Below are 23,393 nucleotides of genomic sequence, written 5' to 3' on the forward strand. Positions count from 1 at the left end.
TCCAAGCCTCAAACCACAACAGGTCAGTATTCATTTCTTTCAGTAAATTCTTAAGGAAGTTTTGTATAGAGGTAGGATTAAGCATAATATAAGTGTAACTTTTTCTAGAAGTAGTTACATCATTTTGCATTTTGAGTGTGAGAAGTTGCAATGAAAAGAAATAGCATATATATACATTTTGTTACTAAGTTTTCTCTGCAACATAAAGGAAGAGTAACATGCAAGCTTTGAAACAAGGAGTTTTTCTTTTCCCAGAACACTTAAGAACTGTGCATGGGATGAAAAGAGAAGCAGAAAATGTGCATTTCTGATTACTGGTGAAGGGAGGAATGAAACATGGTTGGCATAACCCAAGGTCACACTGATGGACAGTAGTGTGCTGGGGAAAGCAAAAACTATGTGAAAATTCAGTTACTGTTCTAACGGAGTAAACTGACATGAAGGTGCTTGTGTGTGAACATTACTCTGATTTTTTTTGCCTGGGTGAAATAACCTTTGGTTTGAAATAGTTTGCTTGCAAGAGTTCTGTTGTGTATGTAACCTTCCTTCTTTTATTGAAAAATGACTGGCTTTAGAGTGAAATTAAATATATGGCCAATGACTTGCTGGCAATCATGTAATAAAACAGAAGTAATTTGGAGGGAGAACTGACTGGAGCAGTGATTTGCCAGAACACTGGTTGCTCTACTCCACCTCCAAACAAAACAGCTGAGTAGTTGGGCAGTGCTAGGTCTTTGACAGTGTGACACTGCAGATTAGTGCCTGAAAGAATACAACATACAGACAATTTAATTGCATAATATGTAGACAGGAACATTTTAACAGCTCTTTTGCCTTCTTAGCATATCAAAAGACAAACCAGCCTTTGAACAGAAGTGAGGGATTTGGTTAGGCATCTGTTAAAGGAATGTTCAGAAAAAACTTTTCTGTTGATAAATTCCCTATTCTATTTTATACTTGTAGGTTCATTTTTTACTGCCCAGAGTTGCAGAAATAATGAAGAGGTGACACTTATACGTAAAGCTGATCTAGAGAACCACAACAAGGATGGAGGATTTTGGACAGTGATTGATGGGAAAGTGTACGATATAAAGGACTTTCAAACCCAGTCTTTAACTGGCAATAGCATACTTGGTGAGAATCAGTATCCAAATTAAAGACATGAATTACTTCTGTTTCCGAGCTAGAGGATCTAAGCAGTTTTTAAGATATTGTACTGACTACTTCATTCTTTCATTAGCTCAGTTTGCAGGTGAGGACCCAGTTGTGGCTTTGGAAGCCGCTTTGCAGTTTGAGGACACGCGGGAGTCAATGCATGCCTTCTGTGTCGGCCAGTACATGGAGGTAAAAATGTTATGCATTAATGGATACATATTTTCTAAAGTAAAGTACTGCTTTGCTTTCAGAATCCTTGTTGGAGCTCTGTTCTAGCTTTCAACTCTTTTTCTGTTAATTAGCCTGACCAGGAAGTGATTACAACACCAGATCTCAGTACTTTGTCATCACCTCTAATAGATACAGAAAGGAATTTGGGTCTTCTCCTTGGACTGCACGCTTCCTACCTGGCAATGAGCACACCACTTTCTCCTCTGGAAGTTGAATGTGCCAGTAAGCAGAACTTCATTATGAGCTCAAATAAGTGATAAGTACTTGTCAAAGCATGCAAGAAAAAGACACAGGCCAAATAAATCAACTGGAAATCTAGCACCTCTTTAGACTTGCTGTCTTCGGATGAAGTTCTTTACTCTTAACATTAATTATGACACTCATCAAGGCCAAATTATTTAGCAAGATTTAAATGGGGATTAGATAATTTTGAACAGTTAAATATACAGAATTTTGTAATGTGCACAATAGACTACTGGAAGAGAAAAAAAGACTGTATAGCACAGGTATCTCACTAATTCACGTTCAGTTAAGAGTGCCTGACATATCTGGCCTTTGATCTGTCTTGTTGGGTATCTTAGGCAGGTGAATAGAGGGTATAACTCAATATTAATCACATCCAAATAGCTAAGGTCCTGATAGGTGATGGCTACCGTGTTAGTTAATTATTTCTTAGTTGCAGAACCCTTCTGTGAAAAAGTTTCAGCAAGTGCAAGAGCTGCTAAACCTTGTTTGAAGCTTTCTATCCGAGGGAACTGTTGGGCCTTTGTAGCTTAATCTTTCATCAGAGTATATATTTGTGTTTTCTTTTCTTACTTTTTAGAGTGGTTGAAGTCATCTATCTTTTCTGGAGGCTTGCAAACTAGTCAGATTCATTACAGTTACAATGAAGAAAAAGATGAAGACCATTGCAGTTCACCTGGTAACACTACTCCAAATAAATCAAAACTTTATACACATCGATTAACTTTGAGTGACCATTCACAACCTTTTCTCCAAGCTATTGCAGATAATAACATTCAGGATCACACTGTGAAGGTAAGTCCTCGGTAGTTCTGTTCACAAAAGATGTTGCTGAAGTGTGACAGTGGTGGCCTGAAACAGTTTTGTTGGTGAAAATTCTTCAGAAGTTATAGCAAAACAATAGAAAAAGTGATTTCAGAGTTACCTTTTGTGAAAGAAATGGTTGAGTACTGCTAATAGATAAAACTTGTGTATTATAGGAATACAGTTCTTTTGGATTTTTGAGTGGGAGAACAAAAAAATTTAAATGCATTCTTACAAAAATATTAATAATGCATTACTTTCAATGTCAAGTTTTTGTAGTATTGCCAGACCCTGCTGACCTCTAACTGAACTAAGTTGGACTTTTCTTTGTCAAAGTGCAAACGTTTTGTGTGTCAAGTGCATGCATGCATTTGTCTTGAAGTCCCTTCATGCCTTGGGTTCAGGTTTCGTCTAGCTGTAGTCATGAATATTATGAAAACCGCTAAGATTTACATTGATCGCTGTCTTTTGTAATACCCTCAGATTTTCTAACCCTTTGAGTTCAGGTCCTTTGTCAAAAAACCCCAGATAAGTCCTTGAAACAGAGGCTAGCAATAATGGTGAGTCAGGAGAAGACAGTAAAAAATTATGTTAGTTGATCTGGCTATCTAAGGAAGAGGTGAAGGCAGTAGTATCTTTGTCCTTGAGCCACGTTGTTCTTCATACAAGAATGATACAGGGTATTTTTGGTAGTGCTGAATTGTAATTGCTGTGTATTAAATAGTGCATACTGTGTGTCCTATCTTGCTTCTCAATATTAGTTCAGATTGTGGAGGTTCTGTAGTGTTGTTTAAATACGGGTTGCAGTATTTTGGATCTTTTTGTTTTATTTGAAAATGAAGTTAAATAGAGGCTGTTGTGTGTTTTTATAGGACTTCCTGTGTCAAATAGAGAGATACTGTAAACAATGTCATTTAACAACACCGATCACATTCCCTCCTGAACATCCCGTGGAAGAAGTAGGACGTTTGTTATTATGTTGTCTTCTGAAGCATGAAGATTTGGGTAGGTAGGCTTGTGGTATAGCTGTCCTAGAATATGGTTTGGATCAGTTTAGTCTGCTATGGGTGATTTTGGAAATGCATATTCAGAGATTGTCTTTTCCCACCAAGGTCACGTAGCCCTGTCTCTTGTTCATCCTGGTACGCTGGGAGTTGACCAGGTAAAGCACAAAACCTTACCAAAATCTGTAGTGGATGTGTGCCGTGTTGTCTACCAAGCAAAATGTTCACTGATCAAGGTAAGCCTCTTATCTACTGAAGTTTAGATTGTTTTTCATCTGAATTGTTTTATTAGAGCTGTGTTTTGTTCATTTTATTGTATATTAAACAGTAACCTAATCTTTCAATGCCTTTTTTAGACCCATCAAGAACAAGGACGTTCTTACAAGGAAGTTTGTGCTCCCGTCATTGAGCGCTTGAGATTCTTATTCAATGAACTACGTCCTGCAGTTTGCAATGATCTCTCTATAATGTCTAAATTTAAACTTCTGAGTTCCTTGCCCCGATGGCGAAGGGTAGCTCAAAAAATAATCAGAGAAAAAAGGAAGAAAAGAGGTAAGGTATTGTTAACGTAGTTTCTTGGGAACAATGAAAATCAATCTCATTCCAAGGTTTGCTGCTGCGTATTTGAGGCCCTTGTTAACTAAAGCACCAGAGCCATTGGCTTTCTGCTGCATTTTCATTAACTTTTCTAAATCAGTAGCCACTTGTCAGTTCTTACAGCAAGAACAGGCAGACAAGAGAGTCCCGTTTAGGTGAGGCATACTTCTTTGTGTTGCAGCATATTAAAAATGATCAATCAATATCAGTCTCTCTGAACTGGTTTTAGTAAAGCTTAACTAGAAGTGACATCTTATTAAAAGTCATGTTTTATTAAAGCAGTGTAGTCTAATTTATTTCCAGTGAAACAGTTCTTTATGTGTTGAGCAAACACCAAAGTGCTTTTGAAGTTGATCTTCAAAGATAAAAGGATATTGAAGATACTACCAGAGCTAATTTGATAATAGTTGGGCATACGAGTTCACCAAGAGTACATTGCCATTTTATTACAGGCAGATGGTAAGCATTCTGTATGTGTAGGTTGTCATTTAACAGATTACATGAAAGAGTGATTTTATTTCTAGTGCCAAAAAAATCTGAATCTGCTGATGTGGAAGAATCCAAAATTGGAAATGAAGAAAGTGATTTAGAAGAGTCCTGTGTTGTACCCCACAGTCCTGTACCGATAGATAAAAGGCCCATACCAATCAAATCACCCAAGGTAGGATATCAGAGTTTTAATCAACCTTGTGAATAAAGATAACAATAGGAAAAAAAATATGAGCTAAAGCATCTTTGCTGTAACATAACTTCTACTATTCTGATAATGGTGTTTGGGATATATAATTAAGCACGGAGCATTGTTTTAGTGAAAGCTGGAATAATAATTGAAAACAAGGTTGTGTACTACGTATTTAAAATATGTAAAAATATCTTCTCTAATTTTTAGATTATAAGTAATCTTGGAAGTGTTCAGATAAAGCTTCATTTCAATATAAAAGGTAGTGACAGGTTACTTTGTACTTTTTTATTATTAATGTATTTTATGTAGCAATTTTAATCAAGATAGTGAGTTACAAATAATAGTAAACTCTTTTCTGGCTTTGAAGAAGTTTTGGGGTGTTTGTTTTATTCCCTCCTAGTATTTAAGATTTGGACATGATTTTACATGAAATAACTTATATTTTCAGCAATATAACTTTAAATTGTTCAAAATGTTTTAACACTCTACCTTCCTGTTTTGCAGGATAAGTGGCAGCCACTTTTGACTACAGTTGCAGGTGTTCACAAATACAAATGGCTGAAGCAAAATGTCCAAGGCTTGTATCCACAGTCTGCCCTCCTTAACACCATTGTTGAATTTGCACTTAAAGAAGAGCCAGTAGATGTAGAAAAAATGAGAAAGTGTTTATTAAAACAGGTAAAATGGATGAAAACGGGTTTGCGTGTTCTAGCGGTTTGCATAAGTATGACAGATTTTTTTTCCTCCCTTCTGCAGTTGGAAAGAGCAGAAGTTCGTCTGGAGGGAATAGATACTATCCTGAAATTGGCAGCCAAAAATTTCTTGCTCCCATCTGTGCAGTATGCTATGTTCTGTGGATGGCAGAGGCTTATTCCAGAAGGAGCCAATATAGGGTAAAACTTTTGGTTGCTTTTGCTTTCACAGTTCTTCAGCAAGAAAAAAAAACCCTTACTTTTTGTTCTTGTTTTTCTATGAAGGGAACCTCTTACTGACTGCTTGAAAGACGTTGATCTGATCCCACCATTTAACAGAATGCTGCTGGAAGTAACTTTTGGGAAGTTGTATGCGTGGGCTATCCAGAATGTCCGGAACATCTTGCTAGATGCTAATGCAAAATTTAAAGAACTAGGTGAATCTTTTTTTTTTTTTTTTTTTCTGGGGAGAAAATTCTTTAATATTGCTTTTTTTTTTTTTTAAAGTTCCTAATATTTGGGATCCTAAAATCAGTTCCCTTGATTTGTGCTGAGAATTACATTGACTTTCTGTTTGTCCATGTGTCATTCTATCTCCCCCACCCACCTTCCCCTACCACCCTTAACTCACTTTTCAGTGTTTAAGTGAGTGTTGCTGGTTTCCCAGCAATGGGTGACTGATTACCCATTAGTAATATTTTACAATCAAAATATAAATGACAAAAAGTTTCTTGGAACTTCAGCTTGTAAACTCTTAAAGACAAGCAAAGAATAAAAGATATTTTAAAACAGTCAAGCAAATGCATAAACTATTTTCTTGTAGCTCCCAAATGACAAATTGACTTTGTTATTTATATTATTTTTTAATTAGGTGTGCAGCCTGTTCCACTACAGACAATTACTAATGAGAATCCAGCAGGACCCAGTCTTGGAACTATTCCTCAAGCACGTTTCCTGCTGGTTATGCTCAACATGTTGACGCTGCAGCACGGGGCTAATACTTTGAGCCTTCTCCTTAATTCTGGCATGCTGGCATTGACACAAACAACACTGAGGCTGATAGGTACAAGATATTGCTTCTTGTGTGGAGGAGAGCATGTTTTATGAATCTGTGTTTTTTTAGCTGTTGGTGTACCTGACCTACAGAATAACTTAGCTGCTAAAAGGTAGTACTTAATGCTGTTTACTTTTACCCCTAATACACAATCCATATCTGTAAGCACAACTGAGAAGTTAGTCTGACTGTAGCCTTCATTCAGTCATGATTTTTCTCCTAAGCCTTTGCTCGGCCCATCCTTTGCTAGGATTTAGTAGTAGTGTAGTTTTAATAGAAAAATTATGAATAAATTAAAAATGGAAAATTTTAAATGAAAATATTAAAAACTGTTAACCTTACCTTACCTGCTTAATTTGTTCTAAGTATTAAAATCAGCCCCAGTCTGCATATTTCAGCTGGAAGCTTCATTTGTCTGTTTTGTTCTAAGGAGTTCTGTGGTGTTTTTTTGTCATGATTCAAATTCTGCTTTTTCTTTGCTATTATTTAAGAAAACCAACAAATATTTGTTCTTGTAACTTGTACTTAACTGGAGTACTTGTAAGGGTGTTTGGTGTGTGGTGTTTGGTGTGGTTGTTTTTTTTTTTTGTTGTTGTTGTTTTTTTGGTTTGTTTTGTTTTCTTTAATTCTGTTCGTCGAACCATTTATCCACTAGATTCATTGTTATAATGTGTCTATTACTTGTCACTTAATTTTGTTCAAAATTAGTTACATAAAGTCCTGTGCATTCAAAACCATTATATCCCAGTTTCCTAAAAGCTCATTTGACTCTGTCACTTGTTTACTGCTTTTATATTGCAAACCCTACATGCATTAAACTTTCAGTGTGACAAAGGTATGTATAAAAACTTGCAGCTGGTTTTAAATTTTCTCATGTTTTTCCCTCCTTAGGACCAAGTTCTGACAACATAGAAGAAGAGATGATTGCCTCTTCTCATGGAGCTTCTGCCACGGTCCTAGAAGAGTCAAGAAAGGAAACTACACCCGTTCAGCTCCCTGTTTCTGGACCAGAGCTGGCAGCCATGATGAAAATTGGTACCAGAGTGGTGAGAGGAGTAGACTGGAAATGGGGTGATCAGGTACAACTTCTTCATAAAGTTGCACTAAAGGGTGCATGAAAATCAAAGTGTCTATTCAGTGGGCTGTCTGTGAATTTTATGTTCAAGCTTTAAAGATCACTTGACATTTCAAAGACTTTGAGAATTAACATGAAATATACTAATTATTTGTTTAACATCATTTTTGGAGATCCAGTTTCTTTTTTAGTGAGACTGTTCTGATTCATGATTTAACAGGAAATTGAAACACTTGTTTGTTACAGTATTTATGGACTTCCAACTAGGTGTGTATGGCACTGATGTACACAGCAAATAAGATATTAAGTGTGAGTGTTGCTGCAGTTTACTGGGATGATTTCTTTTAAAGACTATGAAATGCTTTCCAACTTTATGCTGGATTTTGAAACATCATTGAATGTTTACTTAATAAGTTTTGTAGTGAACGAGAAATTGAATTGTTATTTTATGAAGGTTGGATACAAATTATTGTTGCTGATTGTGTAATTTGAGCCTCTCTCTTTTGTCAGGATGGACCCGCACCAGGTTTGGGTCGTGTAATTGGAGAACTGGGGGAAGATGGCTGGATTAGAGTGCAGTGGGACACAGGAAGTACAAATTCTTACAGAATGGGGAAGGAGGGAAAATATGATCTCAAACTAGCTGAGCCACCACCAGCAACACAGCCCACAACAGAGGAATCGGACACTGAGGATGATTCTGGTAAAAAAGCAATTTAAAATAAAATCGGAAGATGAGTTTTAGTTGAATTACAAAATTCATATAATAAGAAAAAGCTTCTTTGACAGGACTAAATGATTCATCAAAGAAGATTAATTTAATAGGTGTACATTTCTGATCACATTTTTTTTAAGATAGCTTTACTGTGAGAAAGGAGGATGGAAGGAATGGTGTCACATTTGTTGCATATTTGTGGGCCAAAAAAACCCAGTATTATCCAGTTGAAATAGTTACATTTACAGATACCAAAAGGCATACTTTTTTACATAATGTCAGTGCCATTCTGAAGTGTGTTTTTTATATGGCCTAACTGTACATCTGGTCATATTGCTTCCCTATTCTTGACATTGTATTTGGAATGTCTTTTGTGTACTGCTAGAGGATAACTTGAAAATACTTGCACAATGCCTGCTCTTGCAGTTGGAAGTAAGGAATCTTCTTCATGTCCAGTCATCTTAGAGAAAATATTTACAAGTGTCTCACATCATGTTTGTTTCAGAACTCTTTGAAATATGTTAACTCAGTATTCATAGACTCTTTTGCCTTTTGTGTCTCCCTTCAGAAGGAGAACAAGTTGAAAGGAATCTCCACCCTACTTCCATGATGTTGACAAGTACTGTGAACCTGTTGCAGACACTGTGTCTCTCTGCTGGCGTCCATGCTGAAGTCATGCAGAGTGATGCCACCAGGACTTTGTGTGGTCTGCTCCGTATGCTTGTGGAGAGTGGAACTATAGATAAATCTGGTATGTCACAGAGGAGCAGCCTGGTTCAGCTACGGTCTTCTGTTTTGTGGTTTCTTGTCTTGTAACTTTGTAGATCTTTTGTTACTAGCTTTTAGTCCTTTAAGACTAATGGCTGAGAAAATGAATTTTCAGAGCTTTTAAAATCTTAATTGTTTGCATAGAGAGCTTAAGTGATCTTGAGCATTCTTAAAACATAAGCAGTAAAAGCAGAAGTGCATGAGACATGGAGCATCAGGACGTGTATGGTAGTCATAGACAGTGAGTTTCTTAACAGTCTTTTTCTGCTTGGGGATAACAGTATGACTGAGTGTGTCATATTCATTTCCGTGGCTTCTTTGTAATTTCAGAAGTAATGCTGTTACCTACTTTGAAATGAGGAGACAGGATAAGGATGAGAATTATTTTAAAGGCTTGTTTAATAAGTTAATTACAGGCTCTAGAATTGAAGTTAATAGTTCGTGTAAAGTCAGTGGAGTAGTTCAGTGTTCTGCTTTGTCCAAAAAAACCCCATGTACTGTTAAGAGAATTACGTAGCTGGCAGAAAAGTCAACTGTTATATGTGTATATCTTTTTGTTTTTAGCTTCCTTGCCAAATAAATTAGTTTATAAAGAACAGCATAGGAGTTGGTGCACGTTGGGATTCATTCGAAGTATAGCTCTCATGCCTCAGATGTGCAGCACTCTTAGTACATCTCAGTGGATAACTTTGCTAATGAAAATTGTTGAGGGGCATGAATCTTTCACTGCTGCTTCACTACAGAGACAGGTAATGTGTGAATTTCCAAATTATTTTGATAGGCAATGAATTTAGTAGACTTTAGTAATCTTTTTTTTAAAAAAAAAAGTGTATTTCAAAACACAGATGGGAAATGTCCTTTAAGTTTTTAATTAACTGCAGAAAAGAAAATGTGTTGTCTTACATTTAGGATTCATGGTTTAAATACACATCTGTAAGTTTTTGAGCCTTAAGGGCAATATGGACTCCCTTGTTCTGTTGAAAGCCTGAAAGTTTTATACAGATGAGAGGCAAAAACAATGTTACAAAAATGTATTCCAGAAATTTCCATATAATATTTCCTAGAAGTTGAATAAAGAAAAGAATATCAAAAAGGTGTTTAGGAGAAATGTGCAATTTCATTTTAAAGTTATCAAGTTGTGTATTATCTACTGTCCTTTCCCCCATAGTAAACTGTTATTATTGTTTTAATTACAGTCTCTCTTAAGAAGCTGCATCTTTGCATCTTATTTTGGTATTGTAATTCTCTTGTCTCCTTTCCACCCTTTTTTTTTTTTTCTCCTTTCCTTAGCATCTTGTAGTGCCTTTGTCATGAGATTGAAAAGCAGCCTTATTACAGAATTACTCTTAGAAGTCCTAAGGCTTGGGGATTTAAGGATCTTTATCTTTTTCTTCATAAGACATGAGCATTTTTTAACCAAAGCCTTGTATCATAAAGGCCTATGTATTTTTGTGTGATCTTCCAGCAAATTGTTGGCAGTATTTTTAATATGATGAGACTTCTGTCATCATCCAGGACTTAGTGCATTAGAGTTGTCTGTGCTGTTCAGTGAATACTCAAGAGAAATGAGCGTTCCTCATGAAACAGTGTCTACAATAACAAGAAAAAGATGAGACCTTCAAGTTTATAGAAAAACGTGTTATTGACAGAGGTTTACAAGAAGAGAGATCTCTTCACTGTTATTGGTCACTTCTACTGTATTGGTCTTCTTGGGTAGAAGATGAGGAAGCTCAAAACGTGAAATACTCCTGTCCAGAACGTGCAACCTCATCTGCTCTTTGACACCGCGGCACTGTACCTTCTTTTGTTGCTTGTCAGTCCTGCACTGAGTGTCTAAGTTTAGAGATGCCAACTTGTTCCTTCTGTACTGTCAGAGGCCCTAGTTTCACAGTAACTGCTTTTGGATGTCACTGTGGTGGCTTTTTACCTTCTTGTGTAGTTCAGCTTTATATCTCATGATTTTTAATTATCATACCTTCATTGCAAAGCGCTTGGAAACTTTCATTCTGAAATACATCTTAGTACCAAGTTATGAGTCTTGAATCTGAACAAACCTTCCCATTCTCTATTCCTGTCTTTCCTATGTGTTTTGGTAATTTATGTTGTTTCTCACTGTGTGTTTGTCCCATGTCCTGAGTATTGAAGAGGTTGGATTCACTAATATAATGTGCCAATATAATTGTTACTGGCTTTGAACTGGCACTTCTTTTAAAATACTCCTTAGCAAACTGAACAGAAGATCAATAGCTCTGTAGTTTCCACAGCTGGATTATAGAAGCAACTACAAAGGAAGGATAACTTTTAAAATGCCTGTCCTCTGTACTTAGCTTGTTTGAGAATTTCTTTGGTATTAGGTGACTTAGAATGGAATAACGCTAGTTTTGTTTTCTTTCAGATCCTTGCTGTGCATTTGTTGAAAGCAGTACTTCCATCCTGGGATAAAAACGAAAGATCAAGAGACATGAAGTTTCTTGTGGAAAAACTGTTCGGATTTTTAGGCAGCCTGCTTAGTACTTGTTCTTCAGATATCCCACTACTCAGAGGTAGAGGAATTTTCCCTCAGTGACTTACTGTTCTGAATAGAAAATGTATATGTTAAATTGGTAACTGTTGTGCAATTGCTTTGTCTTTCCAGAATCAACTCTGAGAAGGAGAAAGGCCAGGCCCCAAGCATCTCTAACTGCCACTCACAGTAGTACTTTAGCAGAAGAGATAGTGGCACTGCTGAGGACACTCCATTCGCTCAGCCAGTGGAATGGACTCATAAACAAGTACATCAACTCTCAGCTAACCTCCATCACCCACATCTTTGCAGGAAAACAGTCAGAAGGGGTAGTTTCCACGTTTTAAAATAAGCTCATTTTTATAGCAATATTTGTTTTGAAATTATAAATATTGAATGTTTATAAACAATATTAAGCGTAATTATGAAACCATTTTTCTATGTATAAATATATGTATTTTTGTGTTGTAATTTTAAAATTGAACTATGTGTGATTAACTTTGTATTTTAAAGCAGATGGAAGTCTATGTTTTCTCCCTACAGTTAATTTTACTGTTGTTTGGCAGGCTGTGTTGGATGACTACTTTCCTGACCCTGAGAATCCCGAGGTGGGAGGCCTCATGGCAGTGTTAGCCGTGATTGGTGGCATAGACAGTCGCTTGAGGCTGGGTGGCCAAGTGGTTCACGACGAGTTTGGAGAAGGCACGGTGACACGCATCACGCCTAAAGGGAAGATCACCGTACAGTTCTACGACATGCGAACGTGTAGAGTGTGCCCTCTCAATCAGCTAAAACCAGTAAGTTCATTCTCTTGAGGCTTTAATGCAGTGAAGGGTGTGGTTGAAGACTCTTGTTATGGTGCAGAGAAAATACTTGTTCTTCATTGGGTAAATACATTGACGTTTAATGCGATGCTCTGAGTGCAGATCTAAGATGGTACTCATGCAAACCTCCACAGGGCCTTTCAAGCCTGTCCTCGTTTATTGAGGAGGTGAAAGGAGAAGGCATTTTCCAAAGTCATGACAGTGTGGTTCATACCCCGTACGTGAGATTAGCTTATTTCATAGAATCATAGAATGTCTGGGCTGGAAGGGACCTCCAAAGGTCATCTAGTCCAACCCCCCCACCATAAGCAGGGACATCTCCAACTAGATCAAGCTACTCAGAGCTTCATCTAACCTGATCTTGAATGTCCCCAGGGTTGGGGCTTCCACCACCTGTCTGGGCAACCTATTCCAGTGATCCATCACCCTCATATTGAAGATTTTTTTCTGAACGTCTAACCTAAATCTACCCTTTTCTAGCGTAAAGCCATTACCCTAGGTAATCACCATGGTTTTTTAATGGTTTTAATAGATTAAAGTTTAAATTATGTGACTTTAGAATGGAATAACACTAACTTTGTTTTCTTTAACACGTGAATTTATTTGTGTTTAACTTGGTTTGCTAATTTATGTAGAAACTCTTAGGTCTTTCACTTGAATCTGGATCTCAAGTTGAGTAATATGACTTTAGGGTAAGCACAGTCAGAGCTGGTGTGCTTCAGGGACTGCAGTTCTTGCTCTGACTCTGCCTTGCGTTTTCACCAGGTAGACCTGCAGTTGTGTGGTACGAATGCAAGCTCAGGATACGTAGGGAATAGAAATACTCTCTACACGTTCCTGCTTAAGAAAAATGAGTGCTACTTTCTCCTCTTCCGTTAATATTCATTGAAATTTGGAATAATTTTGTAAAATTTTGGAAAACAGTTATCTGATTTTTGTTTTGTTTTGTCTGGTTATTCCTCCAACTGTCTAGCTTCCAGTTGTGGCTTTTAATGTGAACAACTTGCCTTTCACTGAACCTATGCTATCCATTTGGGCTCAACTAGTAAATCTGGCTGGAAGTAAAATAGAAAAACAAAGAATGAAGTCTCCCACTCAGGGTCTTTCAGGTACAGTTGGAGTATTCCTGTTGTTCTTTTGTGGTGTTTTTAAATACATGGTTATGCTCTGGGAAAAATACTGCTAACAGCAAATGTACATAAGAAAAAGGATTTCCTGGAACCTTACCTTTTTTCTTGGTCAACATTGAGTAATATGCATTTATGAGACAAGTTTAACCAGCAAATAAATTACTCTGCACTGTAAGTGGAATGCTGGTTTTTACTTTGAGAAAACGTAAATAAGGTTTGGGGGTCGACTTCCTATATTGAATTGTTTCAAATATAGGATCCATGTAATTTTAACTGCACTTACTTTGCCATATCACAGCTCTATGATAGTCCAGGGTGTGAAAAGTAGAAAGTCAGTGGTTTTAATAGCATGGGTCATAGAATGTGTGCAGACTTTTTATCCAGGTGCTGTTCAGATTAGCTCCTATCATCATTTTCTCACAAGCTTTCATACAGTGAGCTAAGGTGTAAGCTGATTTTTTTGACTGAGTTTGTATGAATGATAGCCTTTCTCCTCTAATACAAGAGAATCCTCATGCTAATGCCTGCTTAATTTTTCTAATAGGTCAAGTGGATTTGGATCTGCTGCGATGCCAGCAATTAAAGCTGTACATTCTGAAAGCAGGCCGAGCTTTGCTTTCTCACCAGGATACATTAAGGCAGATCTTATCTCAGCCAGCTGTTCAGGAGTGTGCATTAAATCCTGCAGGTATTCTGATGTGCAACCTGAGTGTGCTGCTGTTTGTTTAGATGGTAGAGCATGTGACTATAATGCTTGCTAATGGCAGTTGGCATGTAGGAATTAGGTTTGCCCTCTCAAGACTAAACTGAAATTCAGAAATGTTTTAATCATATATTTTAAATGTGTTTTGATATTTTAACTTAGGTTTTGGAGACTAAGTAGGTCAAATATTTGAAGCTGGACATGTTTGAGTTAGTTAAATTTCTAAGTCTTCTATAGTTAGTAAGCTTTGTAAGTAATTGCAAAAAACCTTTTTTTTTTCTTCTGTTATAGAGCTTAAAGTTTGAGTTCTCAATTAGCTATTCCTTTTGCTTCAAATATTTAGGCATTTCCAGTGAAACAAGTACCAGGATACAGTGTCTTAAGCATAAATTTAAAGGGAGTTTTAGGAGTTGCAGTTGTAATAATTTCAGTTCATTCTCTATATACGATCTGTCTACATATAAAAATAAATAAAATAGCTCTGTCAGCTTACAGGGTAGCTGTTGATGCCCTTATAGTTTGTTAGTTCTTCAGAGATTTGTGAAGTGTCTAATGTCCTTTTAATAGATTGGTTTATTTGTATGTTTCTGAGGCTTTTTGTCAGTTGCCAAGTTTTAAGTCAGCAGAATCGTCAGAGTTTTTTCCCAGGAATGGAACATGGTTTTACTTGTACCATCAGTTTTAAGGAGGGGGAAAAAAAAGAAAAACAACAAACCAAACAAAACACCCAACTTCTGTTGTGGTGTTTTTGATGTGGTTTGCTTTTTTTCTCAGACCACAACAGAATATGTACATGAAGACTATTAACTGGTTTGTTACATTTTTTCAAATATGAGAACTTCCTTTTATTGGAGTTAAATGAAGAGTGATAAGACTTTCATGAGAGAGCCACAGTAAAGATCTAGAAAACTTGAATGTTTATGCCAGCAAGAATACAAAATCAAATCTAAAAGTTGCAGAATATTGAGCCAGTTGATTAAAAATATATACTTTATTGAAGGGGCAACGAATGCCTAGAGGGAACTATTCCCAAAAGGTGTTGTTAGAAGGGCAAATGACTCAATACAGAAAGTATGCACCAATGTTTTGGGGATCAGTGAGATTATTGGTTGTCTATGTTAAAGTGGTTTATCCTGGAAGGATATTTTATGATAATCTTTTTGTGAAAATGTAAACTCAGAAAGTAGTTGTGCAAATTTACTGTCTGCTGAGCAGTTTTTGCTAGACATATTTAATTTTAGTAAAACTATTGTTTCATTTTCAGATTTCTAACTTGTATTTTTTTGTATGAAGATTGTGGCATACATGGTTTAATCTTAACCACAGGATTCCTGTGGAGACGAAATATGAAATACCTAACAATATGCTTTATCAACCAGTAGGCCTCAGAATAAGTCTCCTGATTGCCTTATATTATATGTTTTTGGTAAAAACAATGTTTTTGTTTCAAGAGGATGGAGCGGTTGCCTCTCCTGACATAGGAGACATGTCTCCTGAAGGACCTCAGCCTCCCATGATTCTTTTACAGCAACTTTTGACAGCTGCTACGCAACCGTCACCTGTGAAAGCAATATTTGACAAGCAAGAGCTTGAGGTAGAGTCCGTGTTTTCTGCTAAGTAACCTCACAAATCAGTCTTTCTAATTCACATTTGTATTGAAACTAGGCTTAAAAAAAAGCGACACTGAACCCTTTTTGGCAAATAACCTTTAATTTCAGGCACACACACAACCCCCCCATATTAAATATGCTTGTTTTACTTGAACTGATATATTTGTTCTCACCTAGGCTGCTGCTTTGGCAGTATGCCAGTATTTGGCTGTAGAGTCTACACACCCTTCCACTCCAGTGTTTGAAGACTGCAGCTCCAGTGAGGCTACAACACCCATCACAGTGCAACATATTCGACCCACAAAAGTGAAGAAACGCAAACAGTCTCCAATTCCACCCCTCCCCATTGTAGTGCAACTTATGGAAATGGGATTTCCTAGGAAAAATATAGAATTTGCACTAAAATCTCTGTCTGGAACCTCTGGAAGTGCTTCTGGATTACCAGGTATTTAATTTAGTTAAGTTAATGACGTTAGAAGGAAAGTTGTGAGCAGATTAAATGCTGCTTACAAGGGAGCAATTGTTACTTCTCTTTTTGGATACTATCTTAAGAATGTTGGAGGACACCTTAGAGACAGGCTGATTTTGTCTTCTGTATTAGGAGTGGAAGCCTTGGTTGGCTGGTTGCTGGATCACCCCGATGTCCAAATTACGGATCTCTCTGATGTGGATACTGTTTCTGATGAATATTCAGATGAGGAAATAATAGAGGAGGTGGAAGAAGCTGAAGCTGCTTGCCCTGTGGTAAGTATCAGTGTACTAAAACCTAAGTCATGCAAGCTGGCTGCAAATCTTGTATTTCTTTCCTTTTATGAACTTGGTCAGAATACAGGGGTGCTCTGCTGTTCCAGTCTTTCATGACTGTAACGAGGACCCTGTTTGCTATATGTTTCTAAGGCATGTCATGGAAGAATTCAAGAATAATCAGTGGTTATGTATGAGTATCACAGGGGAAAAGTGGAATGCAGGTGGACATTTCAGTAATGGTAGCTATATATATCCTGATAGTTGGTATCAGTTTCATCTAAAATAGTCAATGCTATAGTGAAATATTTGTAGAGGACTTTTTTTTTTTTTTTTTTTAATTTAATTCCCCCCTGCTTCCCTTCCCTTGGTCTGAAAAGCAAATTTGTTAGCTACAAGGAGCAACTGAGGATTAGAGAACAAATGACAAAAAGATGTCAGTAAAATAACTTGACTTTTTTGCTTATGAAACCAATATTCACTTTTTGGTGATAAAGTAACCTTTACAATGCCTATTTGGTGTGATGGCTTTAATATGAATTTATATTAGTCTTCTGTTGACTTTCAAGAATGATTTCAGTAAGGATTTGCCAATAAAATGAAGTGGGTTCCAAATTTCTATTTACTTTTTAATGAGTTATGTTGAGTTTTATGGCACATGTGGGATTTTGCAACTGAAAGAAATGCCTCGTATTTTGAAGGACATTAACTTGATACTGAAGCCTGATATCTTCATCAGTATTGCAGTGAGAATCTGTGCTTTATGTTGGCTTGAATGAAAAAAAAGATGTAATGCTCAAAACAGAACAAAGTTTTCTGAAAGTTCTCATTACACATGGAGTGCAATAGTTGTCTTAAATTTTAAGTTAAAATCTTGAAAGGAATAATTTCTGATAACTAAAATCTTTTCTTTTTCATCAGCTAGTTTTTCCAAGAGAATACTTTAAATCCTATTGTACTATATAACATCAAAAAAAAAAATTAGTACTGTACTTCAGGTAGAAGTTTACTGTTCACCAGTGCTTTTTTTTTTTTTTTTTCTTTCCAAAAAAGTAGCCTAACAAGTGGAATGTGAATGTGTATCCAAAAGGCTAAGTAGATTACTCACAAATCCTGTTTGTTGTAATTTTCTTTGGCAAGCAGATTTCACAAAAGCAACTTTGCAGCTTGTTTCACACATTTGGAAAATTTGCAGCTACATTCCTTGGCAAGTCATTTTGGAAAGATCATAAATGTTAGTTTAGACCTATAGTGCATTGACCCGCTGAAGATTTTTCCCATTCTGGCATGCAACTTGGGTATTATGTGTTTGTTTTTGTTGGGTTTTCTTCAGTTTGTGCTAATAACTATTTATCTGAATTGAAAACACATTTTGTAACTGTTTAATGTTTATTTTGGATTTTTTTCTAGTCAAGTGGTGCTGTTGTAACAGAAAGCCAGACCTATAAGAAACGAGCTGATTTCTTAAGCAATGATGACTATGCTGTGTATGTGAGGGAGAATATTCAGGTAAGCATGATGATCAACAGCTACTTGCATCTGTTTTCCTTCTGGTACCAAATTCTTTGTGTGGCATTCTGTTGTCCTTTTTCCATAGGTGGGGATGATGGTTAGGTGCTGCAGAACCTATGAGGAAGTTTGTGAAGGAGACGTAGGCAAAGTTATTAAATTGGATCGAGATGGTTTGCATGACCTGAACGTACAGTGTGACTGGCAACAGAAGGGTGGCACTTACTGGGTCAGATATATCCATGTTGAGCTTTTAGGTAAGTTCACTGCTAACTGCCTTTTAGTAAAAAAAACCTAAATGTTACACTAAGGGAGATTTCTTTTTGGAGGGGAAGAACCACTCACCATGCATTTATTCTTGCAACTACCAGGATTCCCACCTCAGAGTTCTGCCTCTCATATCAAGATAGGAGATAAAGTGCGTGTGAAAAGCTCTGTTACCACACCCAAATACAAATGGGGATCAGTTACTCACCGAAGTGTGGGAGTTGTCAAAGGTAATGTATATTCAAAATGGGGCATGGGGGGGTAGTAAACTGGAAACCACACAGAATTTCTGCAGTCTTTAAGTAGAGAATCTAGACACACAGATAACGCTGTTTTGTGAAGTGTTGGGTCATGATCAGGGAGTGTAGAATACATTTGGTGTCTGTGAGAAATTTATGGATGTGTAGGCTGTGGCAGCCCGTTTTGCTGGTCTGTTCATCTGCGTTGGAGCCATTCCATTCACATACAGTATGGGTCTTTAAGAATCTGTGCAGATTCCTATTGTAGGTCTCATTAATGCTTTGGATGAACCTCAAATGGTTTCCCTTTAAGAAGCAAATCTAACTTGAAGACTTCTTAAGGAATTGAGAAGAAAGTGGAGTGCACTACTGTCAAACTAAGAAATGTTATAGAAGTAATCTGTGGGGCATAGGTTCTGTGAAGAGGTACAGATTTTGGTCATGCTGTATTTGTGCTTAGAAATACTGTTCACCCTTTGGGAACTGTTTAAAAAAAAAAATAAATCAGAGTAAAGGAATTTAACTAGAATAATATAATATATATGCTTAAAAAAAATCTTTAGAACACCCTTTGCCTCTGCCCATTCCAGGCTATCCGATACGGTTAACGCATAGTTCTGTTAAAATAGAAGATTACTTGAGAAAGTGACTTTCATTACATGTTTCTAGTCTGATGCTGCAGTGGACACTTCCTTCTTCATTTCATAGAGATCTGCAACGTGTATTTTTTGCATGTTTTTGTCACAGCTTTTAGTGCCAATGGAAAAGATGTCATTGTAGACTTTCCTCAGCAGTCTCATTGGACTGGCTTGTTGTCAGAAATGGAACTGGTCCCCAGCATTCATCCTGGAGTCACGTGAGTGATGTTTTACATTTTTTCTTAGTGTATAGAGGTTACCCTTTAGCCTCATTGTCTTGATTCTGCTCTCTTGACTTGTGTTACAATTAACTTGCACCATGAAAACTGCTGGAAGTGTATTTACTCATTGTTCTTTGTGAAATCAGGTGTGATGGCTGTCAGATGTTTCCTATCAATGGGCCTAGATTCAAATGCAGAAACTGTGATGATTTTGACTTTTGTGAAACCTGTTTTAAAACCAGGAAGCATAACACTCGACATACTTTTGGCAGAATAAATGAACCAGGTATGTTTCAGAATCTAAGTGTTTCTTGGATTAATTTAAAAAGCATTGAATTTGCTTTGAAAAAAAATACATTTCAGATCCTTAACAGAATGAAATTAGTGTTCAGACCGACCCTCTAGACAACAAAACATTTTTAACATAGAGCATTGCTACAATTGCATGTGGTGAACTACATCAAAACATGGACCCTTAAACTTTGTTGGTAGTGTTAAAACAGTTAAAATATGGCTGACAGTAACTCTGTATGTCTGAACGGTGTTTTCAGCTGTAAAAAGAGTAAAATATAACTCTTTAATCCTCTTGCCTTTGGCTGTCAGCCTAAATGCAGGTGAATGGAATCCTCATGCCAGCAGGTGCAGCTTGAAATAGCTAAGGTACCTTCTTTACAACTCAGCTGCCCTTCAGTAGTTTTGCGTATCAGTATGTGATGGCTGCTGCTTCCTTTCCTCCATGATGATGGAGACTCCAGGAAGGTGTGGTAGGAAAGTCAAGCCTTTTGAAAGACTCATAATCAGAATTTTTGGTTTCTAAGACAAGAATAGGTGCAGCCATTTCAACTCCAGAACTTTTGGGTTGTGTTATGCAAAACTTACTTCACACTAGCTTCTGTTTCTTTTACTCCTGTTTCTTTCCTCTACCTCTGTCGAAAATCAGTCAGATCCCTGGTATTTGCACAGTGATGCTGGCTTCTGGACTAACTCTCTTCGTATTTAAATGCAGCCAGCCTAATTGGTTTGGACAATGAACAAAACTGGTTCCCTACTAGAAATCATGAACACGCATTGCATGTGTATCTTACTTTGTCTAAAGGGCAAGAAAGACTTTACATTAATAAATCAGTTAATGTTGTGCAGCTAGTGTGGTGTGAATCTGTAATTCTTCCCCTTGCTCTGCATGGGGCTAGAGGAGTTACAATATTCTTTTATTCAGGCTTTCTAGAAGCTACAAAGATCAGTGAAGGAAAGCAGAAGTGGGATTTTGCAGAGAGGAAATCCATCCACACCTCCCTAAACCATCTCATTCTTGAAGCAGATTCAGAATTTCTGGGTGTTTTAACTTAGCTATGTCTATTGCCCTGTGTGGGATTTTTGTTGACAATCGGTGGCATATTTTTCATATGCGGTGGTGGTTTACAAAATTCATGTGCTGTTGGGTTGTATTTTGAAGTATGTATCATAAATTTTGGGTTGTATTTCTAAAGGAAGGGCTATTTCAAGTAGCTAATAGTCAGGATTGTTAGTCTTTCAAGGTTTAAGTCTTTTGTCAGTTTAAGGATTGCACACCCCTGTAGATGTTTTGTCATTTCACTTTAGCAATTACTTTTAGTGTCTTACATTCCTCAAGAGAGTAATTTTCCTTATTTTTTTAATGTTTATTTTTTCCTAAATGATGCGTGTTTTATTGGTACAAATCAATCATAAGTGTAAGAATAGAAAGCGTGACTATCCCAAATGACAGACATGAAAACTTATATTCAGGTAAAGTGCTTGAAACTCCTTTTTAAAATAATGAATCTTGAGCTATGCCCTTGAAGTGTGAGTAGTGCTGCCATACATGTGTGACATCCTTCTGTACTGTACTTTTAGACTACATACCTGAGATCTTTGATTTGTTGGTATTTCCATTCACATTGCTTTTAGGTTTAATGAAAGCCACATTCTCTGAGAGCTCCGTGCTTAATGTTTCACTTAACCGTGCAGGTCAGTCCCCGGTGTTCTGTGGGCGTTCTGGAAAGCAGCTGAAGAGGCGGCATAGTAGCCAGCGGGGAATGTTACTGGATGATTGGTCAAGAATAGTTAAGAATTTGAACGTCTCGTCCTCTGTGAATCAGGCTTCACGTCTTATTGATGGCAGTGAGCAGTGTTGGCAGTCTTCTGGCTCACAAGGAAAGGTATAACTGGTTTATTTTGGCCAGAGAAAAAGCCAAAGCTGTTTTATTCTGACACACTTGGAATGGGCTGCTCAGGGAGATGATGGAGTCGTCATCCATGGAGGTGCTCAAAAAACGAGTAGATGTAGCGCTTGAGGAAGGTTGGACTTGATGGTCCTAGAGGTCCTTTCCAACCCTAGTGATTCTATGATTCTGTGATTCCTTAAGAGGAGAGGTATTTTCCTTAGTAATATGTTTGTTTGCTACCTTTGTGTGAGATAGAACAGTAGTAAAATCAGACAGCTGAAGTACAAAACTGTTTCTTCATAGGAAATGTGCCTATGTTTTTTTTAAAGCTGTGCTTCATCTTTCTAATTATTTCCTGTAAATTAGAAGGAATTTGTGTGATTTTTGAAATGCAGGGTAATTATTCTATTCTGAAGCTGGTTATATGATTATAATTGCCTTTTCAGTATAACAACTGATGACGATTGTTCTTATCAGTCACATTGACTATATTTTACTGGAGTGAATTTGTTGCAATACGAAGAGCACCTATGCTCTCACTAGCTAAAACTGCCTCCAAGAACTCCCTTATTTTCATAGAATCATAGAATACCTTGGGTTGGAAGGGACTCGTAAAGATCACTGAGACTAACTCCCTGCTCCGCACTGGGCTATCCACAGCTAAACCATGTGACTGAGAGTGTCATCCAGATGCTCCTTGAATGCTGAAAGTTTTGGTGCTGTGAGTACTTCCCTGGGGAGCCTGTTGCAGTGACTGACCACCCTTTCAGTGAAGAACCTTTTCGTAATGCCCTATCTGAGCTTCCCCTGGTGCAGCTTCATTCCATTTCCTTGTTGTCTTATCACTGATTACTAGCCACAGGAGATCAGCACCTCTCCCTCGACTGCCGCTCTCGAGGAAGCAGTAGATGGGAATGAGGTCTCCCCTCAGCCTTCTCTTCTCCAGGCTGAACAAACCAAGTGACCTTGTAAGCCTTGCTCTCAAGACTTTTCATGATCTTGGTCGCCCTCCTCTGGACACGCTCTTAATAGTTTGATCTCTTAATAGTTTTTAATAGATTAACTGAGTTTCTCAAAACTGCATGCAGTACTTGAGGTGGGGCCGCACCAGTGCAGTGTAGGGTGGACAGTCACATCCCTTGACTGGCTGGCTGTGCCGTGCTTGATGCACCCCAGGATGTGGTTGGCCCTTTTGGCTGCCAGGGCACAGTGTTGACTCATATGCAACTTGCCATCAGCCCAGCCCCCAAGGTCTCTTTCTGTCCACAGTCTCGTCCCCCAGTTTGTGCATATAATCAGGAATACACCATCCCAAGGTGCAGAATCTGACACTTGCTTGTGTTAGATTTCACACGGTTGGTGATTGCCCAGCTCTCTAGTCTATCCAGGTTTCTCTGTAAGGCCTCTCTACCCTTAAGGGAGTCCACAGCTGCCTCTGGTGTAATGTCATTGGCAAGCTTGCTTGATGTACACACTTGACTGCTGCATCCAGATCATTCACAATAAGCACTGCTCCTTAGTTTATGGTTTACCAGTTTCATTGGCCTGTAGCACTGCTCTTTGTCCAGCCCAGACACCAGGATTTGCAGCTAGGCTTCTGTCCAATGTGTTATGATGCTCTGTTGATGGCCATGCTGAGAATATCCACAAGTACCCTTCCTTCAGGCTGTCCTCAGACATTTACAAATAAAAAAATTTACATTATAGCCCATTTCTTGACTTTGAATGGTATTGTGCATTCTTAATCTTCTCATTGGTGTTGCTTGTGGGTGAAATAAATAATTTGTTGCAACTATTTCTCT

General features: G+C 37.6%; 1 protein-coding gene across 1 annotated transcript in view; it reads left to right on the forward strand.

Annotated features, from left to right (window-relative positions):
- Nucleotides 1-915: 915 nt before the first annotated feature.
- The window catches only part of HERC2 (HECT and RLD domain containing E3 ubiquitin protein ligase 2), a gene marked incomplete at both ends in the record, with an annotated part of 42,740 nt that continues 20,262 nt past the window's right edge, over nt 916-23,393 (forward strand). Inside the window, 30 exons of the mRNA XM_008935805.1 lie at nt 916-1,134; nt 1,241-1,344; nt 1,458-1,608; nt 2,210-2,424; nt 3,306-3,438; nt 3,546-3,673; nt 3,794-3,989; nt 4,559-4,695; nt 5,221-5,394; nt 5,473-5,609; nt 5,694-5,845; nt 6,280-6,471; nt 7,354-7,541; nt 8,048-8,240; nt 8,821-9,003; nt 9,585-9,769; nt 11,416-11,563; nt 11,656-11,852; nt 12,090-12,320; nt 13,321-13,456; nt 14,022-14,165; nt 15,632-15,774; nt 15,968-16,235; nt 16,392-16,534; nt 17,945-18,043; nt 18,132-18,300; nt 18,415-18,540; nt 19,297-19,405; nt 19,555-19,694; nt 21,395-21,585. Coding sequence (XP_008934053.1) covers nt 916-1,134; nt 1,241-1,344; nt 1,458-1,608; nt 2,210-2,424; nt 3,306-3,438; nt 3,546-3,673; nt 3,794-3,989; nt 4,559-4,695; nt 5,221-5,394; nt 5,473-5,609; nt 5,694-5,845; nt 6,280-6,471; nt 7,354-7,541; nt 8,048-8,240; nt 8,821-9,003; nt 9,585-9,769; nt 11,416-11,563; nt 11,656-11,852; nt 12,090-12,320; nt 13,321-13,456; nt 14,022-14,165; nt 15,632-15,774; nt 15,968-16,235; nt 16,392-16,534; nt 17,945-18,043; nt 18,132-18,300; nt 18,415-18,540; nt 19,297-19,405; nt 19,555-19,694; nt 21,395-21,585 — 4,931 coding nt within the window. The remainder of the gene's footprint in view (nt 1,135-1,240; nt 1,345-1,457; nt 1,609-2,209; nt 2,425-3,305; nt 3,439-3,545; nt 3,674-3,793; nt 3,990-4,558; nt 4,696-5,220; nt 5,395-5,472; nt 5,610-5,693; nt 5,846-6,279; nt 6,472-7,353; nt 7,542-8,047; nt 8,241-8,820; nt 9,004-9,584; nt 9,770-11,415; nt 11,564-11,655; nt 11,853-12,089; nt 12,321-13,320; nt 13,457-14,021; nt 14,166-15,631; nt 15,775-15,967; nt 16,236-16,391; nt 16,535-17,944; nt 18,044-18,131; nt 18,301-18,414; nt 18,541-19,296; nt 19,406-19,554; nt 19,695-21,394; nt 21,586-23,393) is intronic.

Source organism: Merops nubicus, unplaced genomic scaffold, assembly GCF_000691845.1.
Source record: "Merops nubicus isolate BGI_N331 unplaced genomic scaffold, ASM69184v1 scaffold19512, whole genome shotgun sequence".
NCBI classification, from domain to species: Eukaryota; Metazoa; Chordata; class Aves; order Coraciiformes; family Meropidae; genus Merops; species Merops nubicus.